General features: G+C 46.1%; 1 protein-coding gene across 2 annotated transcripts in view; it reads left to right on the plus strand.

Annotated features, from left to right (window-relative positions):
- Positions 1–25,072, plus strand: part of PITPNM3 (PITPNM family member 3) — a 1,929,018-nt gene that overhangs the window by 1,877,657 nt on the left and 26,289 nt on the right. For both annotated transcript variants that reach the window (XM_069226994.1, XM_069226995.1), the window contains exon 16: positions 10,678–10,827. In XM_069226994.1, coding sequence (XP_069083095.1) covers positions 10,678–10,827 — 150 coding nt within the window. The remainder of the gene's footprint in view (positions 1–10,677; positions 10,828–25,072) is intronic.

The following is a 25,072-nucleotide window of genomic DNA, read 5'->3' on the forward strand; positions in this document are numbered from 1 at the left end:
AGAACAAAGATGAAACTGCCCCCTTTATCGATCCACCATTTTTAGTTGTAGATCGACAGCAGACATGTTTTAAAATCCATTGCTTCTTCAGGGCTAATATAACAGTATTGCTCTACCCAGGATGAGGACGATCATATCCTCTGAGTCCCATGGTTCTTGACACAAATGGTATTTACTTCCAAGCATTGTGGTATCATTTATCTCTCTTATGTTGAAGGATAACTGAGACAAGATAAGATTACATTATTGGTCAGCCCATGCAGATTTTCAACAGTGATCATCCCAGTGCATCAGGCAGGGTTGCCAGAAGTAATGTAAAAAAAGGCTTTGACAATCTTGGATGCTTTTACATGGGTAACACATAACAGCCATAGCTGCCATGCTCCTGGCACTACGGTAACAATAGGACTAATCAGCAGTGGCACCTGCTGCAAATGTCAAAAGGGATGTGGGGGGACGTGGACAGGGTAAACAAAACAAAAAGTTTTAAAAAACACTGTTTTTGTTGCAACCTTCTCCTCCTGCCGCCTTGCTCCTCTTCTGCTGTCCCAGCAGTCACTGGGACACCAGCAGAGGCTCCCCAGCAATCCTGGTGCTGCTTTCATGCTACACTTAGCATGAAATCAGGATTGGTCTGAGCAGCTTGGACTGCCGCACAGACACAGCCCTGGGGTCTGCGCAGTTTCTTCAGCCCAGCCTCAGATGGCTGGACAAACACACATGTGCACTTAGGTTCACTCTCTCATCCTCCTCCCTCCCACCTCCTGAGGCCCAGCCCCACCCCTCCCTGTATTGTTGGCTGAGCCAGCAGATGAAAAATAAAACAATAGCATGCTATTGTTTTTTTTTCATCTGCTAGCTCTTAGCCATGGGAGCGACTCCCCTCCGCCATTGCGGAGGAGCCACCCCTGCTAATAAGGATCCCAAAAGTAACATGATTTATCGCTCATAAATCAGCTTTAACTCTATGTTACAAATGTAACCATTTTTCTCCAAACATCAGCTTCTGAAAAAAGTTTTGACAATATACACATTTTCATCTGGAATATATGCTTTTTAATCTTGGGATACATACTTAGCATATTACACCAAGCGAAAGCTTCTAATTTAGTGAGCTGGGCTGCACCCAGATGATCTACTTAAAGTGAGCTAGAGAGCTAAGGGTAGCTCACAAGCTAGGCGTTGGAGAAGCCTCATTTATTCTATATTTTCTGGCTCCACGTTCCTGCAGATGTGACCTTAAAGCAGTAAACTGCAGAGCACATACTCTGATGTCAGCGTGATTGAGGGAGCCACTTTAAATCCATGCTCAATTCTATGCTTGGTGAAAATCGCAAAGTCCCAAAGTGGCAGTTCAGTGCAGTAGAGTCAATTGGTTTGCCTCAGCCTTGAGAGCTTTTAGAATAGCAATTTGTTAAACTGTGGCAACATGCTGAAGAATATGAATCAGGTTCATTTGCATATGTGAACAACCGTCTTTGTTTTTAGCAGCTAATGTCAAGTGAAGTCAGGCGATTGCTTTGGCAGTACACAGCAGCCACTTCACATCAAGTCCAATGTGCAATTATTGTTGGAACTGACGCTTTACAACAGGCAAGAGCTTCATTTCTTGGGTAGTATCACAAATGGGGGTGATTAAATAGAGTGCACCAGTGCAAGGGCAGATTGCACTGACATGCCTACATTAGATAACACTGTGTAACTGTGCATCCTCGTTCACTCCAACAATCCAGTGCAAAATGTCATGCAGGTAATTCTTTTGCACTTGTTGGTCAAATTTCTTAAATGTCCTTTTAGTAATTGTCAGGCAGTGCAAATAAGAGAAAAGAAATGGGCCAGCGCAATCTCCGTAATCTGTTCCACCAGAGAGCTTCTACCCAAAGACTTGTTGGCTCTAGAGTCCCATGCACCTAAACCCCGCACAGCATCAAGCTCTTGCAAGACAGAACTTAAATGACAGAACAGCAGTGTGCCCATGTACGACTCTAGGATTCTGGATCAGGGAGGACTATGAAGAAGCCTAGGTGGGCCATGAAGATAGATGGGAGAAGCAGGCAAAAATCAGGATTTTTGGAGCTCCAGTCTGACAACATCTATTGAATATGGACATATCTATGAGGTGAAAGTAACATGTCTTTTGTAAATTTTGTTATGTACTGTTGGATCTACTGGGTAGAAACTGTGGTTTGGTCTGCACCCAATTTTAGGTCTAGCCTAGAAACAGCCTTAATTGTCTGGCTAGCCTCATGTAACCCAGTCATAATATACATACATACAGGAGCTCTGGATTATCCCTCTTCATCTTTTGGTCTGCGTCGCAGTTATTCACTTTTTGCTCCCAACCTCATCAGTGCATAGCATGGACCGAAGGTTCAGCTATTGGATTTGGTGTAGTTTGAGTGACAGCATTTGGCTCTTTTACTGTCTTTGTGCACCTTCAAGTAGTCCTTCTTCATTCACTGCAGCACTGCATGGCACTTCATCCCTTCTAGGTGAATCTTGTGTGTTACACGGGCAGTGAGGAGACAGCAGGTGGCCCTCACACTGAATTAACCCCCCACGTGTAAACAATGTACCCAGCATAGGATAGCACATATATAGAACATCTGAGAGGGCCTCCTGTTTGAAACAAAAAACGTGGCTTATGTAGGATTATTTTGAAAATAAGTATTTTCACAGTAACTAGTGTCATGTGTTTTAATATTCTTTAATGTATATGAGAAGATATATGGACTCATCATACAAAAATGTAAAGTTGGTTGTCTTGAAAAGTGTGTTTCTCAGTGGCTTTTGCTACTAACTCGACTGCTCTGTACATGTACATATGTATAGTTATAAAATAGCTGAATCTTTTCCAGTCTGCCTTGGCCGGTAGCACAATGACATAATGTAAGTAAGGCAGTCCTCTTTCTATTTTTTTGGGCCTGACACTTGGGGCCAGATTCATCACAGTACTGCATTGGCCTTGTGTTGCGCATGGTCTCGCAAGGGTAACACAATATTTAAGTCAGATTTACTAAGCAATGTAAGGCCACCTTGCATGGCCCTGCTTTGCTTGGTAAATTTGATCTGCATTCCGAATGATCTATTATGAATCCATAGATCCATTCCTAACCAAAAGCACACATTCAGTACTAAAACAACAACACATTTAATACAAACATATGCTATTGCAATTTCTATAAGTGTATCACTGTCTGTGTGTGAGTGACTGTGTGGGTATGTGAGTGGCTATATGGGTGTGTGAGTGGCTGAGTATGTGTATAAGTAGGTGTGGGAGTGGCTGTGTGAGTAGGTATGTGAGAGGCTGTGTGGGTCTGTGAGTAAGAATGTGAGTGGCTTTGTGGGTTGGTGTTACCCACTCACCAATTGTTATAAATGGGGTCTATGTCATTTTGTGGGTCTGTGAGTGACTCTATGTGTGTTTGAGTGGTTGTGTGTGTGTGTAAGTGGGAGTGTGAGTAGGTGTGTGCGTGACTGTATGTCTGTGAGTGGGCATGTGAGTAGTTTTGCGGGTCTGAGTGGGTGTAGGAGCAGATGCAGGTGTGTGTGAGTGGTTGTATGTGTCTGTAAGTGGGTGTGTGTATGTTTCAGTGGGTGTGTGAATGTGCGTGTGAGTGGCTGTGTGAGTCTGAGGGGCTGTGTGGGTTGGTGAGTGGGTGTGTGACTCATTTTGTGGGTCTGTGAGTGGGAGTGGCTGTATGGGTGTTTGGTTGTGTGGATGTGTAAGTGGGTGTGGGAGTATGAGTAGGTGTGTGAGTGGATATATGGGCCGGTGAGTGGGCGTGTGAGTAGTTTTGTGGGTATGTGAGTGAGTGTATGAGTGGATGTAGGGGTGTGTGAGTGGTTGTATGTGTCTGTAAGTGGGTGTGTACATGTTTAAGTGGGTGTGTAAATGCTGGTGAGTCGGTGTGTGAATGGTTTTGTAGGTCTGTGAGTGGGTGTGTGAGTGGCACTATGGGTGTGTGAGTGCTTGTGTCGGTGTGCAAGTTTGTGTGAGTGGGTGTGTGAGTGGCTGTGTGGGTCTGAGTGGGTGTGTGAGCAGCAGTATGTGGGTCTGAGTGGGTGTGTGAGCAGCAGTATGGGTTTCTGAGTGGTTGTGTGAGTGGGTGTGTGACTGATTTTGTGGGTCTTTGAGTGGGGGTGTAAGTGGGGGTGTGAGTGAGCATGTGAGTTGTTGTGTTGGTCTGTGAGTGGGTGTATATGGTTTTTAATTGGGGTCTGGATCCACCATGGAGCGCACAGAGGATCATGCTGAGTGCCATGTTGGATCCATGGATTGTTGCCCATGAGGCATCCATCTTAGACCCCTCCATCAGTCTCATGGGGTCAAGGAACCTTTTCCCCAACCCCGTCTATTACTTTTAAATGCTATCCCCACCCCTTGCAACCAGGTCTTGATGCACAAAATGGCGGCTGCAACTTTCCTCTCAGGTTGCGGGAAGCAAAGGACAGGATTGCTGTTGGTGTGTGTATCCGCAAATCTGCCACAGTGGATCTGTGTCTCTAAATACACATCAATCTGTTAACTTTAATAACTCCAAAACTACTTAAGAGATTTATTATAAAGACACTCTTTCTGGACCAAGATCTAGCTTTCTGTCAAATTTGTCGTCATTCGGTTCCGTTCAGCGGTTCGGGCTGTCCTGGTGTCTAAAATCCTTATGGAAAATTGTATGGGGAAAATGTGTTTTGGGACTGCCCCCTTTTTCTTGGTTCCTGCTTGACGGATCACCTAGAAACTTCCCATGCAGGAGCTAAAATGTCTGGCAAAGTAATTTCGAAAATTGAATTAAGATTCATTAAAAGTTGCCAAAGTTATTAGCAAAACAAAAGCATTCTTCCTATGGAAACTATATCCTAGCTATAACTACCTACTGGTGACTGCCAGTAGGTAAATATATAAATATATATATCCTCTCTGCATTACTACACATATGTACAACCCATATTTGCAAAATGTTCCTAACTTTGCTCAGCTACCTCTCCAATTAGGGCATCATTATGAAATGCCAGATAATTAGATGGGGAGGTACTAGTGCTCGTTACCTGTTATCACAAGTTTTTAGTTGCAGAATCAAGGAAAACATGCAGAACCCAGAACTACAGGTCCAATTCTACATGTTTTTTTCCAATTCCTGCAGACATTTTTCTTACAAAGGTGCTTTTCCACACTCGGTAAAACTTGTAATGGAAAGCAGCAGTTTTCCCCAGTGTTATAACGATCCAGACAACTCATAATGGACCAATTAGTTGAGCATACTGTTCGCTCCACTGTGATCTAAGCACCTCCCGGGCCTTTAATGACATTGCATTATATTCACATACATCACCTCTGCACTACTAGACTTCCTGAGCTTTATCTGCCTTCCGAGCACCGCTGCACTTGCTGAGTTATAAGCATATAGATCCTCTATAATACAGCTGGGACACCTCCCCATTAAATACACCCAACACCCATAGGCCACTGAAACCAGCAATTTTTTCTTCAACACCTGCATTCGTCAAGTGTGAAGTAACAGACGTCTGGAGAAATTGTGCGGGGAAACAGGGTTCCTTACTTTATTCTTCATTCCACCATCAAGAACTAAGAATTGGGAGGTAAAACCACCAGATGAAAATCATCTCTTGGTTTTACCACCCACCATTCTCATGGGTCTCGGAAAGAAATCGTTTCTGTGCACTTCACTACGGAGCGAATTTAAATTACACTCATTCAACAGCACTAGTTAAATGAGAGGAAAGGGTGTGACAATTGAGTGATTATGGGGTGCAAACTGAAATAATCTAAAAGTGTTCTAGATTTCTGGTCAGTGCTTTCAAGAGATTGGCGTGACTCTGTAGATCATGTCATGTCGTATGCAAAGGAATCAGAGTTCTGATTGTAAATTAAAAATGGATGCTCCACAGGCAAAGCACAAGGAGGCAGCCTTCGCTGTATCATTTCATTTTAGGTCTAGTGTTGTCCAGACGTTTTCTTTTAAACAATACACAAAGAGTGGACTTGGCATCTGCCCTGTCTAGCCATTGGTTGCTTTGGGTCACCCCCTTCAGCTATTGCTTTAAGATAGAGCCAGTTACATCTTTGATGAACTCAGAAGAATATTTCTCTGCCACCGTCATGCTCTTGGCTCCTCTGTGTATTATTCCACCTCCTAGTGAGCACATCCATTGCAGTGTATGAAGTGCATTGTTTTCAGCATCTGGCAAATAATATTTGCTGAACGCAGAAGCCATCTTGAATACAATGCTTCTCACAATAAAATGAACATATGCTGATATTAAAAGCTTAAAGATTCAACAAAATAAGTACCTAGAAGCTCTGCACCACTTGCCAGATCTTATTTTTCAAGGAAATAATTTTTGTGCCAAAGAAGCTACATTAGAAATGCCAATATTTTTCTGAACAAATGAGATCTAATATTGTGTATAGTACATTTGCATTCTCTCCTTGGCCATCTTTGAAGTAATTGCTTGTTTCTTATTTTACCTCTTTTGCTTTTAATGTTCCAAGCTACCTTTTTGAGATATCTTCTGTCACCACAGTATTGCCGTTCTGTAAAGATGCAGGTACACAGAGAAAAGTGCTCTGTCCATGCCCCACTCAGAAAAACTTCATCGATGCTTTTCCTCAAGTTCTTCTGTGTCTGCAGACACTGTGATACGAATGGCATTGTCTGACAAAACCATCATCCATCCTAGAAGGGTGCTGCTCCCTGTAAATGAAATAATATCCTGTACAAAATATGACAACCACGTTCATCGAAGAACTATGTTTACAGTATGAGATGTATTTGCTTGGGGCAGAGGAAATGAAACCTTCAAAGCATTGTGTTCGTTTACCCACTGACATTAGACTTGCAAAGTCAGCTCTATTTTATACCCTTGATCAGTTCTGCGGGAGGTACATTTTTGCACATATTTTCTCAAAATATATTCCCGTACTTCTCAGTTCAAGAATACATTCATTTTTTTCTGCATGAAATGCAATGGTTTTAATCTTTGAAGTATTTGTTTGCAAACATCTATTTCATGTTTTAGTATTGCATTGTGGGTGACTTTTGTAGAGTGGCTCACATTGAAGTGAGGTTTTATTGCTTTATGTTGGATACTTCTAACACAGAGTCCTCACCTTTCAAAGGTTGCCAGACTGGATCAAGGAGAACTTTAACTGGTGTGCTCCCATGTTCTGGCAGGTGGTGTCATGTGGCTCCGCTGAGGCCCTTCTGGAGAGTGTCCTTCTTTAACATCTAAAAAGGTCCCAAGTTACAGACAAACCAAATGTCCCCAATAACTGTTCTACTCTGAGGGCGTGGAAAGGGAAAGAACAAAAACATGCCACTGTGCTGGCATGGTGGTTATATGCAACTCTGTTCCCTCATTTCTGGGGCAGCCCGAGGCTGACGTTGAAATTCCTCTGATCCAATCGAGCACCTGGCGATATTCTTAACATGAGCAATCTGTAGTTAGACTATCCACCAGAAAGAGCATCACCAAAGGTAAGCAGTAGGTTCTTCAGGTCATTTTGTACAACTGCGTGTCACTTTCACTTCAGCTTGATTCACATCTGTGTTAAGGGGTTGGAAATGCTGCTTAGGGCAGTCCTGTCTCAGTGGGAAGTGCATTGCACACATGATGCTTGTCTCTCCCTTGTCCCGGGTCCTGATCTCTGCCTTTCAGCCCACATTTGACACCCATGGAGTGCTCTGCTGCAGATTTACAACTCCTGCCGCCTTTAATAATATTCTGCATTGAAACAATGCTATATGATGCACTACTATACAATACATACTATGCAGTGCAAAAATAGTGTACAATCATGCAAATAAAACACACAATCCAATACTGTGTAATGGTATGCAACTATACTAAGCAATGTAATGCTGTATATTGAAAAGTACTGTGAATTTATTTTCCTGTCCAATCCATGTCAGCAGAAACCCTGACTATGTGAATAAAGTACATTTATATTTAATATGTGTACATCTATCCTATAGATATAGCCTAAAAATCTGGCAGGATACGATCCTCCTTTACCAAAATTAGATACCCTTATGTCAGTGGATGCATATGGAACAGACCTATGGAATAAGTTGAGGGTATGAACTGATTTGATTCACTAGTTCCCATCCCCGGACTAAATAAAGGGCAATGCCAGTATTTTCTAGCCCTGGGAAGAGTTTGTGCTGTTCTGCTACTACGAACTCCATGAAGGACTTAAAAATCTCTGCCGCGTTCAGTGGAGTTCCCCTAGTGGCAGAGTGTGGTAAGTTGCGCTGCTCTTGCTGATTTTTTGTGCCGGGAGTTTGTCGCACGCTGTAAAATCACTGTGAACAATTCAACACACAGCGCAAGAGGAAGCTACTTCATTCTATCATAGATTTTCTATTCAAGCTGCAGCTTCCTCGGTGCAAGCGGCAGGTTTCTCAACACGAGCGGTAGCGACCTGCTGCGACCGCCACGTTGAGAAATTTCCCCGGGTGCTGGTTTAGTGTGTTTTTGTCGATCATACTCTCGAACCTCGGCGAGCTGCAAGAGAGGAAAACGTTTGCGCCGTTCCACTTAGTTTTTCAGAGCGGGCAAAAATCTGCAAACTCCGCTGGAGGAGCATAATTCATTGCCCACTCCTGGTATTTTCTAGGTTCATTAGTAAGAAGTGTGTGAGCAGTAGTGAAATGACATCTTTATGCTGCTGGGAGCAATAAGTTAAAGTCTAATTTGTAAAACTGGTCAGGTGCCCTCTTCAGCGATACTTGTGTGCTCTGTCTCAAGAAAAGAAAAGGAGTTACTAAATGACTGCAGGTAGACAGGTGTTTAGAGCGTAGGTTGTCTCGGTTGTTGTCCAGCAGGTACTGAGGCCCGTATTTATACTTTTTTTGCGCCGCGTTTGCGTCATTTTTTGACGCAAAAGCAGCACAAAGTTGCAAAATTCAATTGTATTTTGTAAGTTTAGACGCTTTTGCGTCAAAAAGCGGCGCAGATGCGGCGCTAAAAAAGTATAAATACGGTCCTGAGTGTTTATAAACTGTGACGTCTTGCACCCCTGGAAGAAAATAGGTATAGCATAGACAGTAAGTAGAGTGACTGTCCCTTAAAGTGACCACCTCTTAAAGATCTGCGTAAAAGAAGGGCAGTTCAGCAGGCATACCACTTCTGTCCCTGGGCTCTGGCTAAACTACCATCAACTACACAGATTGTATGCTTGAGACTTAGTTTTATTTTGTAATAATCCGACTCTGGTTTAAACTGGCAGGCTTGAGGGGAGGTGCTGAAATATTGACTTACACGGCCTAACCAGAAGAACATCTTGGCCCATGATTTTCGTTTGATCATTAGCCAAAGTAACTCAGCAGAGGCCGATGTGCTGCCTTGCACTGCCTGGCATCAACGAGGCATTCAGTGGGTAGTGCATGGGTATTCTCATGAAACTACTCATGGAATTTGATGCAAACTCATATCTACAAAAAATGTAGAGAGGAATTTGCACCGAAATCATTTGCTTCCTCAAAGCACGCATAACGAAAAGAAATGTTTATATTTCTCGTAATTTCTCCCACTTTGCACGCTTTCTGCATTGTGCAGCACCTATACATACGTAGAGCATATTTTTTGTACTGGATGTACTGGAAGGTATCCTTTCCAGCACAAAACCTATGTTTCCCACAAGAAAGACACCGTGTACCATGACCCAAAGGTGTCTGCACTGGTGCATAGCAGCCTAAAGTGCACCAGCACAGGGAGAAAGCAGAACAGCATTGCATCTTAGTAGATATGGCAGTGTTCTGCTCCTTGCCTTTTACGCAACGCAGCACAGCAACTTTAATTGCTGTGCTACATTACATTAGTGTTTTTTAAATCTGGGCCCTCATGGTATTATCTATTGAGGAGCAAAGTTAAGACAAGCCTAATGGTCATCATTGCTACAAAACATTGGACAACGCGGCCTACACTAAGAAGGAACTGGAAAAACAAATGCTGTGTGTTTTAGCGCAACATTTCTATCTTCATTGATTATTTCAGTTTGCTTTTACTTCTCTTCAGTAAGTCAAGCAGCATTGAATGGCGTTCACCTAGTAGGATTGTGATTTTGCTCCTAATTTCATCTGAAAGTTTCCTTATTCTCTTGGAATTCCTAAAACTTTGGGGCATATTTAATAGCCCCTTGTGCCACCTTAGCATAATGTTTTTGACACTAAAGCGGCACTAACGTGGCTACCCTGCCACATGTACAAAGCATTGCGCCACTTTGCGAAACCTTGCGCCACATTAAGCGTGCATCAGGCATAATGTATGCACAGGGGGCATTCCGGTGCAGGGAGGGTGGTAAAATGGCGCATCTGCTAAGAGCAGGTGTTAAAATGTTGTGCCCATTATATTCAAAGGGTCTCCCTGTGCTTTGCTGCACTGGTTGCAAAATATTTGATGCTAGTGTAGCAAAGCGCTACAATAACATCAAAATGTTGACGCTATTGTGCTAATGACCACCATGGTGCACTGTATTGTAAATATGGCGCAACCATGGTGTCGTTAAGTGCTGGTTGGGGGGAGGGGTGCAAGAAAAGTGGCGCATCATCTATGATGCGTCACCTTCTTGTAAATATGCCCCTTTGTGTTCACATAGACTGCTTGTTACTGAAAACCCATGAACGATTTTTGACTATTCTCCTTGTCCTGCAGAGGTGATCAGACAACAGCCGTGAGTTACCTCACTGTCCTCCCACGGGGGATGGAGTGTGTCGTCTTCAGCATCGACGGCTCATTCGCCGCAAGTGTCTCCATCATGGGAAGTGACCCCAAAGTGCGAGCGGGCGCCGTTGACGTGGTCAGGTAAGAAGGGCATTGGTCATGCTTGTTTCTCCAACACTCACCTTGTGCTCAGACTTCTCTATCGAACTACAGTTGTTTATATATTCACATAATGTATGCAGCGATACCTGAAGTTTCACAACACTCATGTGACATACGTTGGGCCAATAACACCGCTGCAAAGAAAACTAATTGATTGGATAATCTTGAACATCTCTTTTTCTTGTGTTAATTGGACTTGTTCTTTGAGACATACACACTCTCTCTTAAAGATGTAGTGATGGGGCCCTTTGAGTGTAACATACATCTGGAAGTTCAGGAGTAAGTCAGGAGCTGGTGGCAGAGCAAGTCACACTTTCTTGGAGAAATTGCTTGTGAATTAAGATTAGAACTGTTAACCAATATTTATTTGAGTTTTAGATGATAAAATTCAGTCCTTAAATGGAGATCTTTTGAGATTCGTGACACAAGTTTCAAACATCATGTGCACTTGTAAAAGGTTCAAATAATCTCACTAATTTGTATGAAAATTGACGCAGGAGTTACTGTTATTTCAGTTATCTTGCTCAAAAGGAACCATTGTGGAGCCCCATATTCTAACACTTAACCTTTCAACGATGGCAGCTGTAAATTGTCTAGAAAAGTGAATTCTGAGCAGGGATCCTAGCCTTGCGTCCTGTGCATGCCTTGTGTATTCTTTCTCTGTTTGGATGCCCTCCTCCCACACAAGCTATCAGTCTTTCTCGCTGCTTCCAGCTAGGCTGTTTGTTCCCTGTAAATATGACAATGGGTTGATAGGCCTAATGCAGCCCGTCTTCCTGTCTTCTAAACAATATAGACCAGACCTGCTTGGACGTCATTTAGGGGTGACCAGGGGTGGCAGTTGCGCCCCCGGGCTCACCCCTTGTGATCCCTGTCACTGCCTTTGCGACCCCTGGCTTTAAAGGTGGCAAATTCAGTGCCAGGAACACAGTGGCAGCTCGTCCTTATGGACATTAGTTGGGGCTCAACTCTCTTTGTTTTCTGTCAGTTTGTGATTACACTAATAGTGAGCAATAGCATATTATTTACTATTAATGTAATGAAAATGTTAATATGCCCTTCGATGGCACCTGAGGTTAGTAAAAATGCTTTTAAATGTTTGTTGTGTGCGGGTGAGTGTGTTCAGTTGAGAGTGTGTGCGTAAGTGTGAATCTGTGTGTATGTGTAAGTATGTGTCCGTGAACGAAAGTGGAGGTCAAAGGGTGTGTGATGTCACTTCCGCTACCCCTGGTGTTTTGGTGAATTGATGCCCATGCAGGCCTGTCCCAAACCAGCCTGGACACCCAGGTAATAAGTCTGGTTCGGAGAGTGCCGGGGTACTGGGGCCCATTAGTAACAACTGGGATCATGGGCAGTCTGTACCACAGCGCTCTTAACTGGAAACCCATTAGTTCTGTTTAGCATTTGACTCTCAAGGCAGTCCAGTCCAGTGCATGTTCGGGGAGGGGGTGGGGCGTTGTAGCCTAGAGACAGCACGGCCGCGAACAACATAAAAATCGCTGACTAGTCAGTGCCGTTTCAAATAGAAAGGAAACATAGCTCAATATAAGCACTACAAAATACTATATATAGATTACCAAATATCTACAGATTGCCAGTGGATCATACACCCTCTAAACAGCCTCACAGCCAACAAGGGGCACACAGCAAAGAACAGTGCCACAGGACAGGTAAACTCTAAATCTGTATTGGATCCACTACCCTGGAGGCATGTTTAATGTTCTGTGCACAAACAAGGGCTAACCCTTAAAACGCAATACCCCTCCAATTCCCCTAGCACACATCAAATAGAGCATTAATTAGAAGCCAGGCCTACTAGCTTTGTCAACGTGTCACCATACTAATCATGGGCCGCATATACACTCAAACACAATGCACATTGATAGTCAAAACTCTTCAAGATGGCACCGCCTTTCATGAACATAAGCATATACCCAGTGATTTGATGTCAATGCATGTCAAAAAAGTTTTTAAATTTCAATGCAGTGTTAGAGTCATTCTTCTTTTAAAGAATCTGCAAGCAAGTCAGAGTACCTAGTAACAGAGATCTATGTGCCCCAAAGCCTCTGGGCTAAAATCTCATTTCCAGGAGTACTTGCGAAAGAAACCTCTCCCAGGATCACTGATTCAATTAGTCGGGACACGAAGGTAAGGTGGGGCTCCTGTGTAGCTTCCCGCTTTCCTGGCAGCCTCCCAGAGCCAATGTAACCTGTTGACGATAATAGTGCCCATCCTGGGCACTACCTTGGGAAAACATGCACATTTTTAAAAGGGCCTTGTGCCTTATGGGATGTTTATTTGGCCTGCAATGGTCTACTTGGATTCAGCCTCTGTGGGTTAGTACAATTTTAGGTTTCCCCTGCACAGCGCTCGCGCTGTGGTAGTGTGCTTGCACTGTGCTTACATCCCACCCTTACTTTCCATTGGTTTGTGTGCTTGCCACTTACTTTTCCTCCATTTCTATTGGCTGTCACAGACAGCATTGTTACTCTGTGTGTTTGCTCGTGTTTGCTCATATCAGTGTCCCAAGACCTAAGTACTCCTTTTCATCCACCAACTTTTTTGTCAGGCTGCTCTCTTGATGCCCACAAAGGTCAGTGTTCTAGTGTTCTCCCTTTCCAGTGTTCATCTCGGCTGCATGGCACCTTCTGGATACACAGTGGCTTGCACTGCCAGTAACGAATTTTACTCTGCTTAATTAATAATAAAAATATGTCTCGAAAAAGGTTGCTGTCTGTCATAGATTATTATGATGACCCTGTGTCTAATTACTGACAAGTATGCATGGCAATCCAGGGTATGACATTTGGACAGTCCAAAATGTGTGTGTGTTTAGGGGGAAGTAGAATCTACACCATAGTATGTGACAAGCGGTTTTGAACCTTACATGCAAGGTAAGATTCAGACCGCTACTACGTTTTCTTTTTTTTATTGAAGTAAACTATCACTCTGGCCTTCAAATGAATCATCATCAATCTTTGTCAAATATTTTTTCCAATAATTTGTGTAACCCGCTGATAGACCTGACAGCCTTAGGGTGGTCACCCCTAACTTTTTGCCTACCTCCCTCCACTTTATAGATACTGTTTTTGCTGGTTTTAAGACTCTGCTCACTTTACCACTGCTAACCAGTGCTAAAGTTCATATGCTCTCTCCCTTTAAACATAACATTGGATCATACCCGATTGGATTATTTAATTTACTTATAAGTCCCTAGTAGAGTGCTACTAGTGGGCCTGCAGCACTGGTTGTGCCATCAACTTATGTAGCTCCTTAACCTTGTCTCAGGCCTGCCATTGCAAGGCCTGTGCGTGCATTTTCACTGCCAATTAGACTTGGCATTTAAAAGTACTTGCCAAGCCCAAAACTCCCCTTTTTCTACATATAAGTCACCCCTAAGGTATTCCCTAGGTAACCTATAGGGCAGGGTGCTGTGAAGACAAAAGGCAGGACATGTACCTGGCTAGTTTACATGTCTTGGTAGTGTAAAACTCCTAAATTCGTTTTTACACTGCTGGGAGGCCTGCTCCCTTCATAGGCTAACATTGGGGCTACACTCATATACTGTTTGAGTGGTAGCTGCTGATCTGAAAGGAGTAGGAAGGTCATACTTAGTATGGCCAGAATGGTGATACTAAATCCTGCTAACTGGTGAGGTTGGATTTAATATTACTATTTAAGAAATGCCAGTTTTACAAAGTGAGCATTTCTTTGCACTTAAATCCTTCTGTGCCTCACAATCCACGTCTGGCTGGGTTTAGTTGACAGCCCCCTTGTGCATTCACTCAGACACACCCCAAACACAGGATACTCAGCCTCACTTGCATACATTTGTATTTTGAATGGGTCTTCCTGGGCTGGGAGGGCGGAGGGTCTGACACTTTCATGTCAAAGGACTGTAGCCTGGCCTCTCGCAAAGGACTGCCACACCCCCTATTGGGACCCTGGCAGACAGGATTGAACTGAAAGGGGACCTTGTGCACTTCTAAGCCACTCTTGGAAGTCTCCCCCACTTCAAAGGCACATTTGGGTATTTAAACAGGGACTCTGCCCCTACCAACACAGCCACTTCCTGGAGAAGAGAACCTGAACCAGAACATGCATCCTGTCAAGATGAACTGCCTGGCTGACCAAAGGACTCACCTGTCTGCTTTCTGTGAAGGACTGCTGCCCTGCTGTTGCCTTGCTGCTGTCTGGCTGTGGTGAAGAAGTGCTCTCCAAGGGCTTAGATAGAGCTTAGCTCCTGTTCCCTCCTGTTCCCTGAAGTCTCAGGACCAAAAAGATTTAATCTCTACAATAAGGACTCCTTGTGCGGTGAAAAACGATGCACAGCCTACCAGAAACGATGCACAGCCTGCCAGAAACGACGCACAGCTTGCGCTACGGTGAACAATTCACCATACGCCGAACCGGAATGATGTAGCCCAACTTTGCAATGAGAAGATCGACGCAGCACCAGCGTAGCGACCGGAAATTAGATGCAAGGCCTACTGGATCGACGCACTGCCAAGCCGTAAGAACGCAGCCTGACTTCCAGAGAGGAATCGACGCAGCACCTGCCATGCAGTAGAAATTTCCACGCAACGCCCACCGGATCGACGCAGCCCCTGTGACTTCATCCTGTCAGTGCCGGAAATCCACGCAATGTCCCCGGGGCGTCCGAAAACCCCACAAACCAGAGAGGATCCACGACAGAGCGCCAGAAATTGACGCACAGCCGTACGGGTACAGGGTACAAATACGGGGAGGAATTGGAGGGGTCCCTGGACCCTTATGAATACCAGGAAGATCCTACTATGGACTGGGCACAGGACTTGGGCGAAGCCAGTGGTCTAGATACTTCTCCTGACGCTGGCATGCTGTCTCCTCCTTCCGTGGCTACTGCGGAGGGAGCTACCTATAGTATGGTGGTTAGTAGGTCGGCTGAGGTCCTTGGCCTTGAGCTACCTACTGTCGAAGCCAGGTCTAGCCTCCTGACGGAGGTGCTTCAGCCTGGGGCTTCTACGTCTGAACCCCTTCTCCCATTTAATGACGTCCTTTTGGGTACATGGTCCAAACCCAACACAGGGGCTCCTGTGAACAGGACTATCGCTCACCGCCATCGGCCCGCGCCCAACGACCCAACGTTCCTGTCCCAACATCCTACGCCTGAGAATCTTGTCATCCAGGCGTCCTCTTCTTCTGGTGCGCTCCCTTCCGCACCCCCGGATAGGGAATCCAAAAGGCTGGAACAATTTGGTAAGAAGTTGTTTTCTTCCTCCAGCCTCGCGCTGCGGTCCGTGAACACCGCATGCCTTTTGGGCCGTTATTCCCACTCACTGTGGGATACGGTTGCGCAAGTCCTGCCACAGATACCAGAGGAGTCCCGTTCTATCGTCTCCCAAGCAGTCAAAAATGGGAGAGACACAGCAAAGTTCACGATCCATTGTGGGCTGGATACGACCGACTCTCTGGAGTGATCAGTTGCAATGGCAGTGGCCTTACGGCACTATGCCTGGCTACGTACTTCTGTCTTCTCAGGGGATGTCCAACAGTCACTCATGGACATACCCTTTGATGGCACCCGTCTCTTCGGAGACAAAGCGGACTCGGCCTTGGAGAGGTTCAAGGATTCCCGGGCTACGGCTCAGTCCCTTGGCCTTTCTGCCGCCACACGCCCCCCACAGTCCGCTTTTCGTCCCTTTCGTGGCCACAGAAGGGGCACCCTGTCGCGTCCTCAGCCCAGCCACCGGGCCATGCATGCTGGACAGCCTATGCGTGGCCGGGGGCGCGGAATCCCACGTGGCCGTGGGACAGGGAACCAGAGGTCGGTCCAGTCCACCTCTGCCCCCGTAGCAGCCTCCAAACCTTCCTAGTCCGTCCCCTCACTCCCGCCCAGTTGGTCGCAGAATCCGCCATCACCTGCCCCACTGGGAACATATAACCACGGATGAGTGGGTTTTGCAAATAATTCGGAAGGGCTACTCCATCCCTTTCGAATCTGCACCACCACACATGCCACCATCCTTCCATCACCTTTCGGAGGATCATTTGGTGCTTCTCAGCCAGGAAGTCGTGGCTCTCTTGGCCAAGGGAGCTATAGAAAGGGTCCCTGTGCCAGAAGTAGGTCGTGGTTGTTATTCCCACTACTTTCTGATACCAAAGAAGGACAAAGGCTTGCGCCCTATCCTAGATCTTCGGGACCTGAACTACTTCCTCAAGAAGGAGAAGTTCAAGATGATCACCCTGGCTCAGGTTCTGTCTGCCTTGGACCCAGGAGACTGGATGGTAGCGTTGGACTTGCAGGACGCTTGTTTCCACATCCCCATCTTGCCTGCCCACAGACTTTACCTACGATTCATGGTAGGTCACGAGCACTTTAAATTTATTGTGCTCCCTTTCAGCCTTACCAGTTCCCCTCGGGTGTTCACGAAAGTGATGGCGGTGGTTGCAGCTCATCTGCGCAGGTTAGGGGTCTCAGTCTTCCCTTACCTAGACGACTGGCTGTTGAAGGCACCTTCGCCCCAGATTGTGGTCTCCCACCTCCAGACTATGGCGGACCTCCTGCACCAGCTGGGGTTCACTATCAACGTGCCGAAGTCACAGCTGACTCCCACTCAGACGCTCCCTTTCATCGGAGCAGTTCTGGACACAGTGCTGTTTCAGGCTTATCCTCCCCAAAATCGAGTCCAAGACATTCAGGCTATGATTCCGATCTTTCAGCCTTGGTCTTGGGTTTTGGTGAGACAGACTCTGAGGCTGCTGGGCTTCTTGGCCTCCTGCATCCTGCTAGTAACACATGCCAGGTGGCATATGCGGGCTCTGCAATGGGACTTGAAGTTCCAGTGGGCGCAGCATCAGGGGAATCTCTCTGACATGGTCCAGACCTCGGAGTGGACTGCGAAAGGCCTGCAGTGGTAGCTTTCGAATCCCAATTGGGTCACTGGCAGATCCCTCTCCCTTCCCCACCCAGATCTCTCTATAGTGAGAGATGCGTCGCTTCTGGGTTGGGGCGGCCACATGGGAGAGGCGGAGATCAGAGGCCTCTGGTCTCCGGCGGAGTCGGGACTCCACATAAATTTGCTGGAGCTCCGAGCTATCAGACTTGCGTTAAAAGCATTCCTTCCCTCTCTCAAAGGGAAAGTAGTGCAGGTGTTCATGGACAACACTACCGCCATGTGGTACTCCAACAAACAAGGCGGGGTAGGGTCCTGGATCCTTTGTTAGGAGATCCTACGCCTCTGGACATGGCTGGAACTTCAGGGCATTACCCTGATGGTTCAACATCTGGCGGGCTCTCTTAACGCCAGATCAGACGAACTCAGCCGCCGATGCACTGTCGATCACGAATGGCATCTCCATCCAGAGGTGGCGCAAGGTCTCTTTCTCAAGTGGGGAGAGCCTTGGTAAGATATCTTTGCCTCCGCAGAGAACGCGCAATGTCAGCTATTTTGCACTCGCTCTGAGACACTTTTCGTCTCGAGTGGAACTCCTGCCTCCTTTACGTCTTCCCGCCCATCCCTCTTCTGCCTAGAGTTCTCAAGAAAATCAAGTACGACCGGGCCCAAGTTATCTTGGTGGCTCCGGACTGAGCTCGAAGAGAGTAGTATCCAGAGCTATTGAGCATGTCCATCGATCCTCCACTCAGACTGCCTCTTCTGGCGGATCTTCTGTCGCAGCAGCAGGGGACGGTCCTCCACCCGAACCTGTCCAACCTTCGCCTTCATGCGTGGAGATTGAGCGGCAACAGTTGACGGCATTTGCCCTTCCACCCGAAGTCTGCAATGTTATCTTGGCAGCCAGGCATCCATTGACTAAAACTGTATACGCCTGTCGTTGGAATTAATTTGTGGCATGGTGCACCAACAAATCTGTTGACCCCCTATCTGCCCCTCAGATCTGCATTGGGCACCCTGAAGGGGTATCTCTCTGCCATTTCCGCCTTTATTAGGCTTCCTGATCAGCCCTCACTCTTTAAATCTCCTCTTGTGAGTAGGTTCTTAAAGGGGCTCCCCCACTTATTTCCTCCCACTCCCTTCATCATGCCTCAGTGGGATCTTAATCTTGTACTTACTTACTTGATGTGTACCCCCTTTTAGCCAATGCATAATTGTCCCTTACGGCTCCTCACATTCAAAACTGTCTTTCTCATCACCATCACCTCTGCTCGCAGGGTGAGTGAGCTTCAGGCCATTTCTTCAAAGCCTCCATACTTGTCTGTGCACCCGTCAAAGTGGTGTTACGCACCAGGGCTTCCTTCCTTTCTGAGGTGGTTACACCGTTTCATGTAGGCCACTCCATCACTTTGCCTACCTTCTACGCACCCCCACATCCTTCCCATGAGGAGGAGAGACTCCACCGTCTGGACCCAAAAAGAGCGTTGGCGTTCTATCTCAATTGTACTAAAGACTTCCGGGTGGACGATCAACTCTTTGTTGGCTATGTGGGTGCGAAGAAAGGGAAGGCGGTGCTGAAACGTACCATCTCTCGATGGGTGCTTCTTTGCATCAAAATGTGCTATGCTTTGGCGAAAAGGCAACCTCCTGATGGCTTGCGGGCTCATTCTACCAGGGCCACTGCTGCATCCACTGCGTTAGCATGAGTAGTTCCTGTCCTGGATATCTGTCAGGGAGCTACGTGGGCGTCTCTGCACACGTTTGCTAAGCATTACAGCCTGGGTAGTCAGGTCCGTCGGGACGGCTACTTTGGTCGTTCGGTTCTGCAGGACTTTCTAGTATGATCTTAGTTCGCAGCCCACCACCGAGGATGGCATTGCTTGGGTATCTATTCTAAGGTAAGGAATCTTCAACTAGAAGTCTCTATCAGATGTAAAAGTTACTTACCTTCGGTAACAAAATATCCGGTAGAGACATATTCTAGTTGCAGATTCCTTACCGCCCACCCATCCTCCCCGCTTCTGAACTGATTTCTAGGGACAGGGATTCCCCCCTTTCAGGTCCTTAGCTCGGGCGCACCAAACTCAGTGTTCTTCGCGGCTCTGCACTCTGGCGTGGAAAGTCGTTAAAAGAAACTGACGTCACTGTGCGAGGGCGGCATCTATGTACTACTCCTGACGTCATCACGGTGACCACGACGCCTACGAAGTTGACCGACGCCACCTACCGACGCGCAAGGGTATTGCTCGAAGAAAAATCTCCGGATCCAGTGTGACACCTGGGGGAAAATTCTAAGGTAAGGAATCTGCAACTAGAATATGTCTCTACCAGATATTTCGTTACCAAAGGTAAGTAACTTGTACTTTAGTGACATCACATAGAAGCATACTGTATATATGTGCCAGTGGTAGCAGGAAATTGAAACCTGTGTGACTCAGCACATTGGCTCTAGCCAAGAAGGCTGAATAGTGTTTGATGGCCATCCACATGAGTTTTTTTCATTAATGTGCTTGACAATTTAGGGCTGGTAGACTGAATGACATCCACCCTTTATTTAAGAAAGAAAGATCACATTTAGAAAAAAATTAATAGGCATTCTGGTAAGCACGTGTGCTATCTTTTTATCTTTAATAAAAGTCTTAAAAGGGGCATACATCCCGCCCTTACTTTCTATTGGTTTTTGTGCTTGCCACTTACTTTTCCTCCGTTTCTACTGGCTGCCGGCACACTATTTCCTGTTGTTCCATGTGTTTACTCTTGTCAAGGCCAAAGTACTCTTTTCATCCACTAAACTTGTTTGTGAGGCTGCTCTCTTGATGCCGACAAAGGTCAGTGTTCTTGCTGTCCACTGTGCACCTCGGCTGCATAGCACTTCCTGGAAACGCAGCGGCTTGCACTGCCGGTAATGATTTTTACTCTGGTCAATTGTGTTTACTTGTTTTTCATTACGGACGAGCGGGTCTACATACCAAGCCCATGCTTCACATATTCAAGCAGTCGCCGACCGATAAGTAAAGGTTGCGCGGGAGGCATTCATGTGCATGATTTTACTGAATTACTGGCTGCAGGTATTCTTTTTTTAAATTTTAACTTCAGCCCTGCACTCGCAGAGAGTACATGTGTGTACAGAATCTTTTGTTGAGCTCTGCCATTGTTTTTAACCCACCTTGCCCCCCTCCCACCACCTTCCTGCTGTCCGGTGTTTCTAATCCCCATCACCCGCACCTCCTCCCACCGGCTTTCCGCTGCTTCGTCATTGCCCATTGTGCATGGAAGGAGGGGTGTGTGTTTTTTCTACACTCAGATATTACGTGCTCGTGAGATTTCAGCAAAAGTTCAACTGGGTATAGTGTTTTCTGACCGTCACTGTTTGAGTATTATTGGGTCTAGTACTTTAGGAGTGTGTCCTATTCACTTGTATCCGTTGTAGAATTTACTGTGGCACATATTAATGTGCCGTTTAATTCTTTCACTCTTCAGAGATGGAGTTGTGCCGCTCGTAGTAATGAGGCACGTGTAGGATTGTGCATTTGTGTGTGCTCCTGCACCAGTAAGATCAAGGGGGTCTTGGGGGGAGCGCCGATATCGGCAGTCTCCCCCCCGGGGAGTTTGCGAGAGGTGGTACAGCCCATTCGTGCCCTTTTTGGGCGCTATTTGGGCTATATGGGTGCGGTTTTTTAGTAGCCTAAGGCTACAATATAAATACGGGGCGACATTTTAGTTCCCCACCATTTTATGGGCGAAGTTTTGGGCTTATGTATTGTCGCTTGGAGCAGGTGCAGGCGGAGACAGAGAACGGGCACATGACAGACGAGAACGGATGGGAAGAAAAGAAGACAATACAAATGCTGATTGGATGAGGGTGGACAGTAGCAGGGCTACGTAGATAATATCGAGCTGTAAGGGCTGGAGACTTGCACGCTCAAGACGCTAGCAATTGACTATTAAGGTACTAGACAGAGTAGATAGGAGCAGGAAGTAAGGAGGACTGGACTATTGAGCGGCAAGTGCAAAGGGGGAAGGGAGAGGGTAGGGGAGTGGGGTGTGTTGATAGAAGAGTTTATGTATAGTGAGGCTTTAGTTTTGTAAGGCACAAGGCCAAGGGAAAAAACTTTGTGTGTGCACCGGTTTCCAGTAAAGCGGCCTTTTACACACAAAAAGATGAGTGATGGAGCTGTTCTTTCTCTCTCGCAAGTCAACACGTGCATGTCTCTCTCAGTATTACCGTACTGAGCAAAAAAGTAATGGAGAGCTGGTGAGACGTAATTTAAACAAGGCAGCACAAACAGGGCTGTGCTGCTCTGTTCTCCGAGCCCCGCTGTCTGTACCACGTGCAATTGGTTACCATCTGTGCCTTTGGTATGGGCGACTGGTAATGATACTTCTGCAATACATATGTTTATTTTGATAAGTGGTGCAATCAATAGCTGGATGTTACTGAAGCAGGGAAAAAATCAATTTCGCTGCTCGTCTTTAAAGCATCTTTTGATCTTGCAAGTGGTTCACAAGTGTTGTGTCTGTTCATAAACAAGGGTCATCTCGACTCTCCAGGGCTCAGGTGCACATATACAAGGCTTCATCAAGCTGCCAGAGCAAAAGGAAGAATAACCTCCATGAGTTGTTGTTAGAAATGGGGTCTTTGGTTGGCAGTCAGGTTACCTCTTGTCCAAGCAAGGACTCTCACTCTAGTCAGGGTAAAAGAGAATCACCCACAGCTAACCCCCGCTCACCCCCTTGTTAGCTTGGCATGAGCAGTAGGCTTAACTTCAGAGTGCTAGGTGTAAAGTATTTGTACCAACACACAGAGTAATTCAATGAAAACACTACAAAATGACATAACATAGGTTTAGAATAATAGGAAATATTTATCTAAATAAAACAAGACCCAAACAACAAAAATCCACAATACACAAGTCAAGTTATCAATTAAAAAGCAAAAAGAGTCTTCATATAGTTGTAAACACAACGCTAATGCTGTTAGCATGGAAATGTACCTGGGTGCATCAAAAATGACCCCGCACGGGCGAGTGTGCGTCAAAAAAGCTTGTGATGCGGAGAATATCACTCTCGAGCGAGACCTTGCGCCATTTCTCCTTCAGTCGGGTCGGTGTGCGTCGTTTCTTCTCTCCGCAGGAGAGCGATGCATCGGTCTGGTCAGCACTCTCGGGTCCGTGCAGGCCTTGCGTTGTTTTTGCATGCCCAGCGATGGTTGCGTCAGAAATTCAGCTGCCTGATGATCCAAAAACCACAGTGTGGATTGCGATCTCACCAGCCTCTGTCAGTGATGTTGCGCATCATTTCTCCAGCCGCGGGTGTCAATCTTCCAGTCACGTTGCAGGCGAGCATCGATTTTCAGCTGCGAAGCCGGCGGCGCGTCGATTTTTCTGTCGCAGATCGGAGTCATGTTGATCTTTTCCCCGTACGGCGGTCGGTTCGTGGATTTCTCACTCTTGGCCTGCCAGCGTCTCCTTTCATGGTCCCAGGAACTGGATGGGCACCACTTGGCAGGGTGGGAGTCTCAGCAGAGGCTCCAGGTGCTGGCAGAGAGAAGTCTTCGCTGTCCCTGAGACTTCAAACAACAGGAGGCAAGCTCTAAATCAAGCCCTTGGAGAGTTCTTCACAAGGAGGAAGGCAACACAAAGTCCAGTCTTTGTCCTCTAGCACAGGCAGAAGCAGCAACTGCAGGATAGCTCCACAAAGCACAGTCACACTCAGGGCAGCTCTTCTTCCTCAGCTCTTCTCCAAGCAGACGTTCCTCTTGGTTTCCAGAAGTGTTCTATAGTTTGTAGTTTTGGGTGCCCTTCTTATACCCATTTTGCCCTTTGTAGTAGACTTACTTCAAAGTGAAGTCTCTCTTGTTTGTGAAATCCTGCCTTGCCCAGGCCAGGCCCCAGACACACACCAGGGGGGGTGGAGACTGCATAGTGTGAGGGCAGGCACAGCCCTTTCAGGTGTGAGTGACCACTCCTCCCCTCCCTCCTAGCACAGATGGCTCATCAGGAAATGCAGACTACACCCCAGCTCCATTTGTGTCACTGTCTCGTGAGAGGTGCAACCAGCCCAACTGACAAACAGACACAGACAGGGAATCGACAAACAGGCCGAGTCACAGAAATGGTATAAGCAAGAAAATGCTCACTTTCTAAAAGTGGCATTTTCAAACACACAATCTTAAAATCAACTTTACTAAAAGATGTATTTTTAAATTGTGAGCTCAGAGACCCCAAACTCCACATGTCTATCCGCTCCCAAAGGGACTCTTTACTTTAATCATATTTAAAGGTAGCCCCCATGTTAACCTATGAGAGGGATAGGCCTTGCAACAGTGAAAAACGAATTTAGAAGTATTTCACTGTCAGGACATATAAAACACATTACTATATGTCCTACCTTAACCATACACTGCACCCTGCCCTTGGGGCTACCTAGGGCCTACCTTAGGGGTGCCTTACATGTAAGAAAATTTAAGGTTTAGGCCTGGCAAGTGGGTACACTTGCCAAGTCGAATTTACAGTTTAAAACTGCACACACAGACACTGCAGTGGAAGGTCTGAGCCATGTTTACAGTGCTACTAATGTGGGTGGCACAACCAGTGCTGCAGGCCCACTAGTAGCATTTGAGTTACAGGCCCTGGGCACCTCTAGTGCACTGTACTAGGGGCTTACCAGTAAATCAAAAATGCCAATGATGGATGAACCAATTACATACACATTTTGTATAGGAGCACTTGCACTTTAGCACAGGTTAGCAGTGGTAAAGGGCCCAGAGTAACAAAAACAGAGTCCAGCACACATCCACAACCTGCGGAAACAGAGGCAAAAAGTTAAGGAAGACCACGCCAGGGATGAAAAGTCTAACAGTTGTAAAACTCCCTCCAGTATTTTTGCTTGCCCAGTTTTCAGATGTCTCACTGAGACAGGAGCCTGTTAGTGAACTTTGCAGGCATAATTCTTCCATATTGGGCTCTAAAGATAAGACAAGCACTATCTTGTTACGATGCCTCACGGTGCACAATTTTTCTAGGTTTGTATATTATTGTGAAGGAGAGGCCCAGCCAGTGCTGTAAGCAAAGATCCATTCACGATGAGGACATTTTCTACATGGACGCAGCAAGCTGTTCTGGTGTTTTACTGTATGTATGTATTATCTAGCTAATGTTTTCACTGGTGCTTCCATTTCAGCTGTAGGTTTCTGTCAAGAAGCCGGGTTTTCTGCACACTTGTGCATAACAGAAGCTCTGTGTGTGACATTACAGTATTTGTGGGCAGCCAGGATTTCAAACTATTGTTTAGGCTATGGTATTTATGGGAGATACATGGTACACTAGAGATGTGTCGCAGAACTTGTT

The sequence above is a fragment of the Pleurodeles waltl genome, chromosome 3_2, assembly GCF_031143425.1.
Source record: "Pleurodeles waltl isolate 20211129_DDA chromosome 3_2, aPleWal1.hap1.20221129, whole genome shotgun sequence".
NCBI lineage: Eukaryota > Metazoa > Chordata > Amphibia > Caudata > Salamandridae > Pleurodeles > Pleurodeles waltl.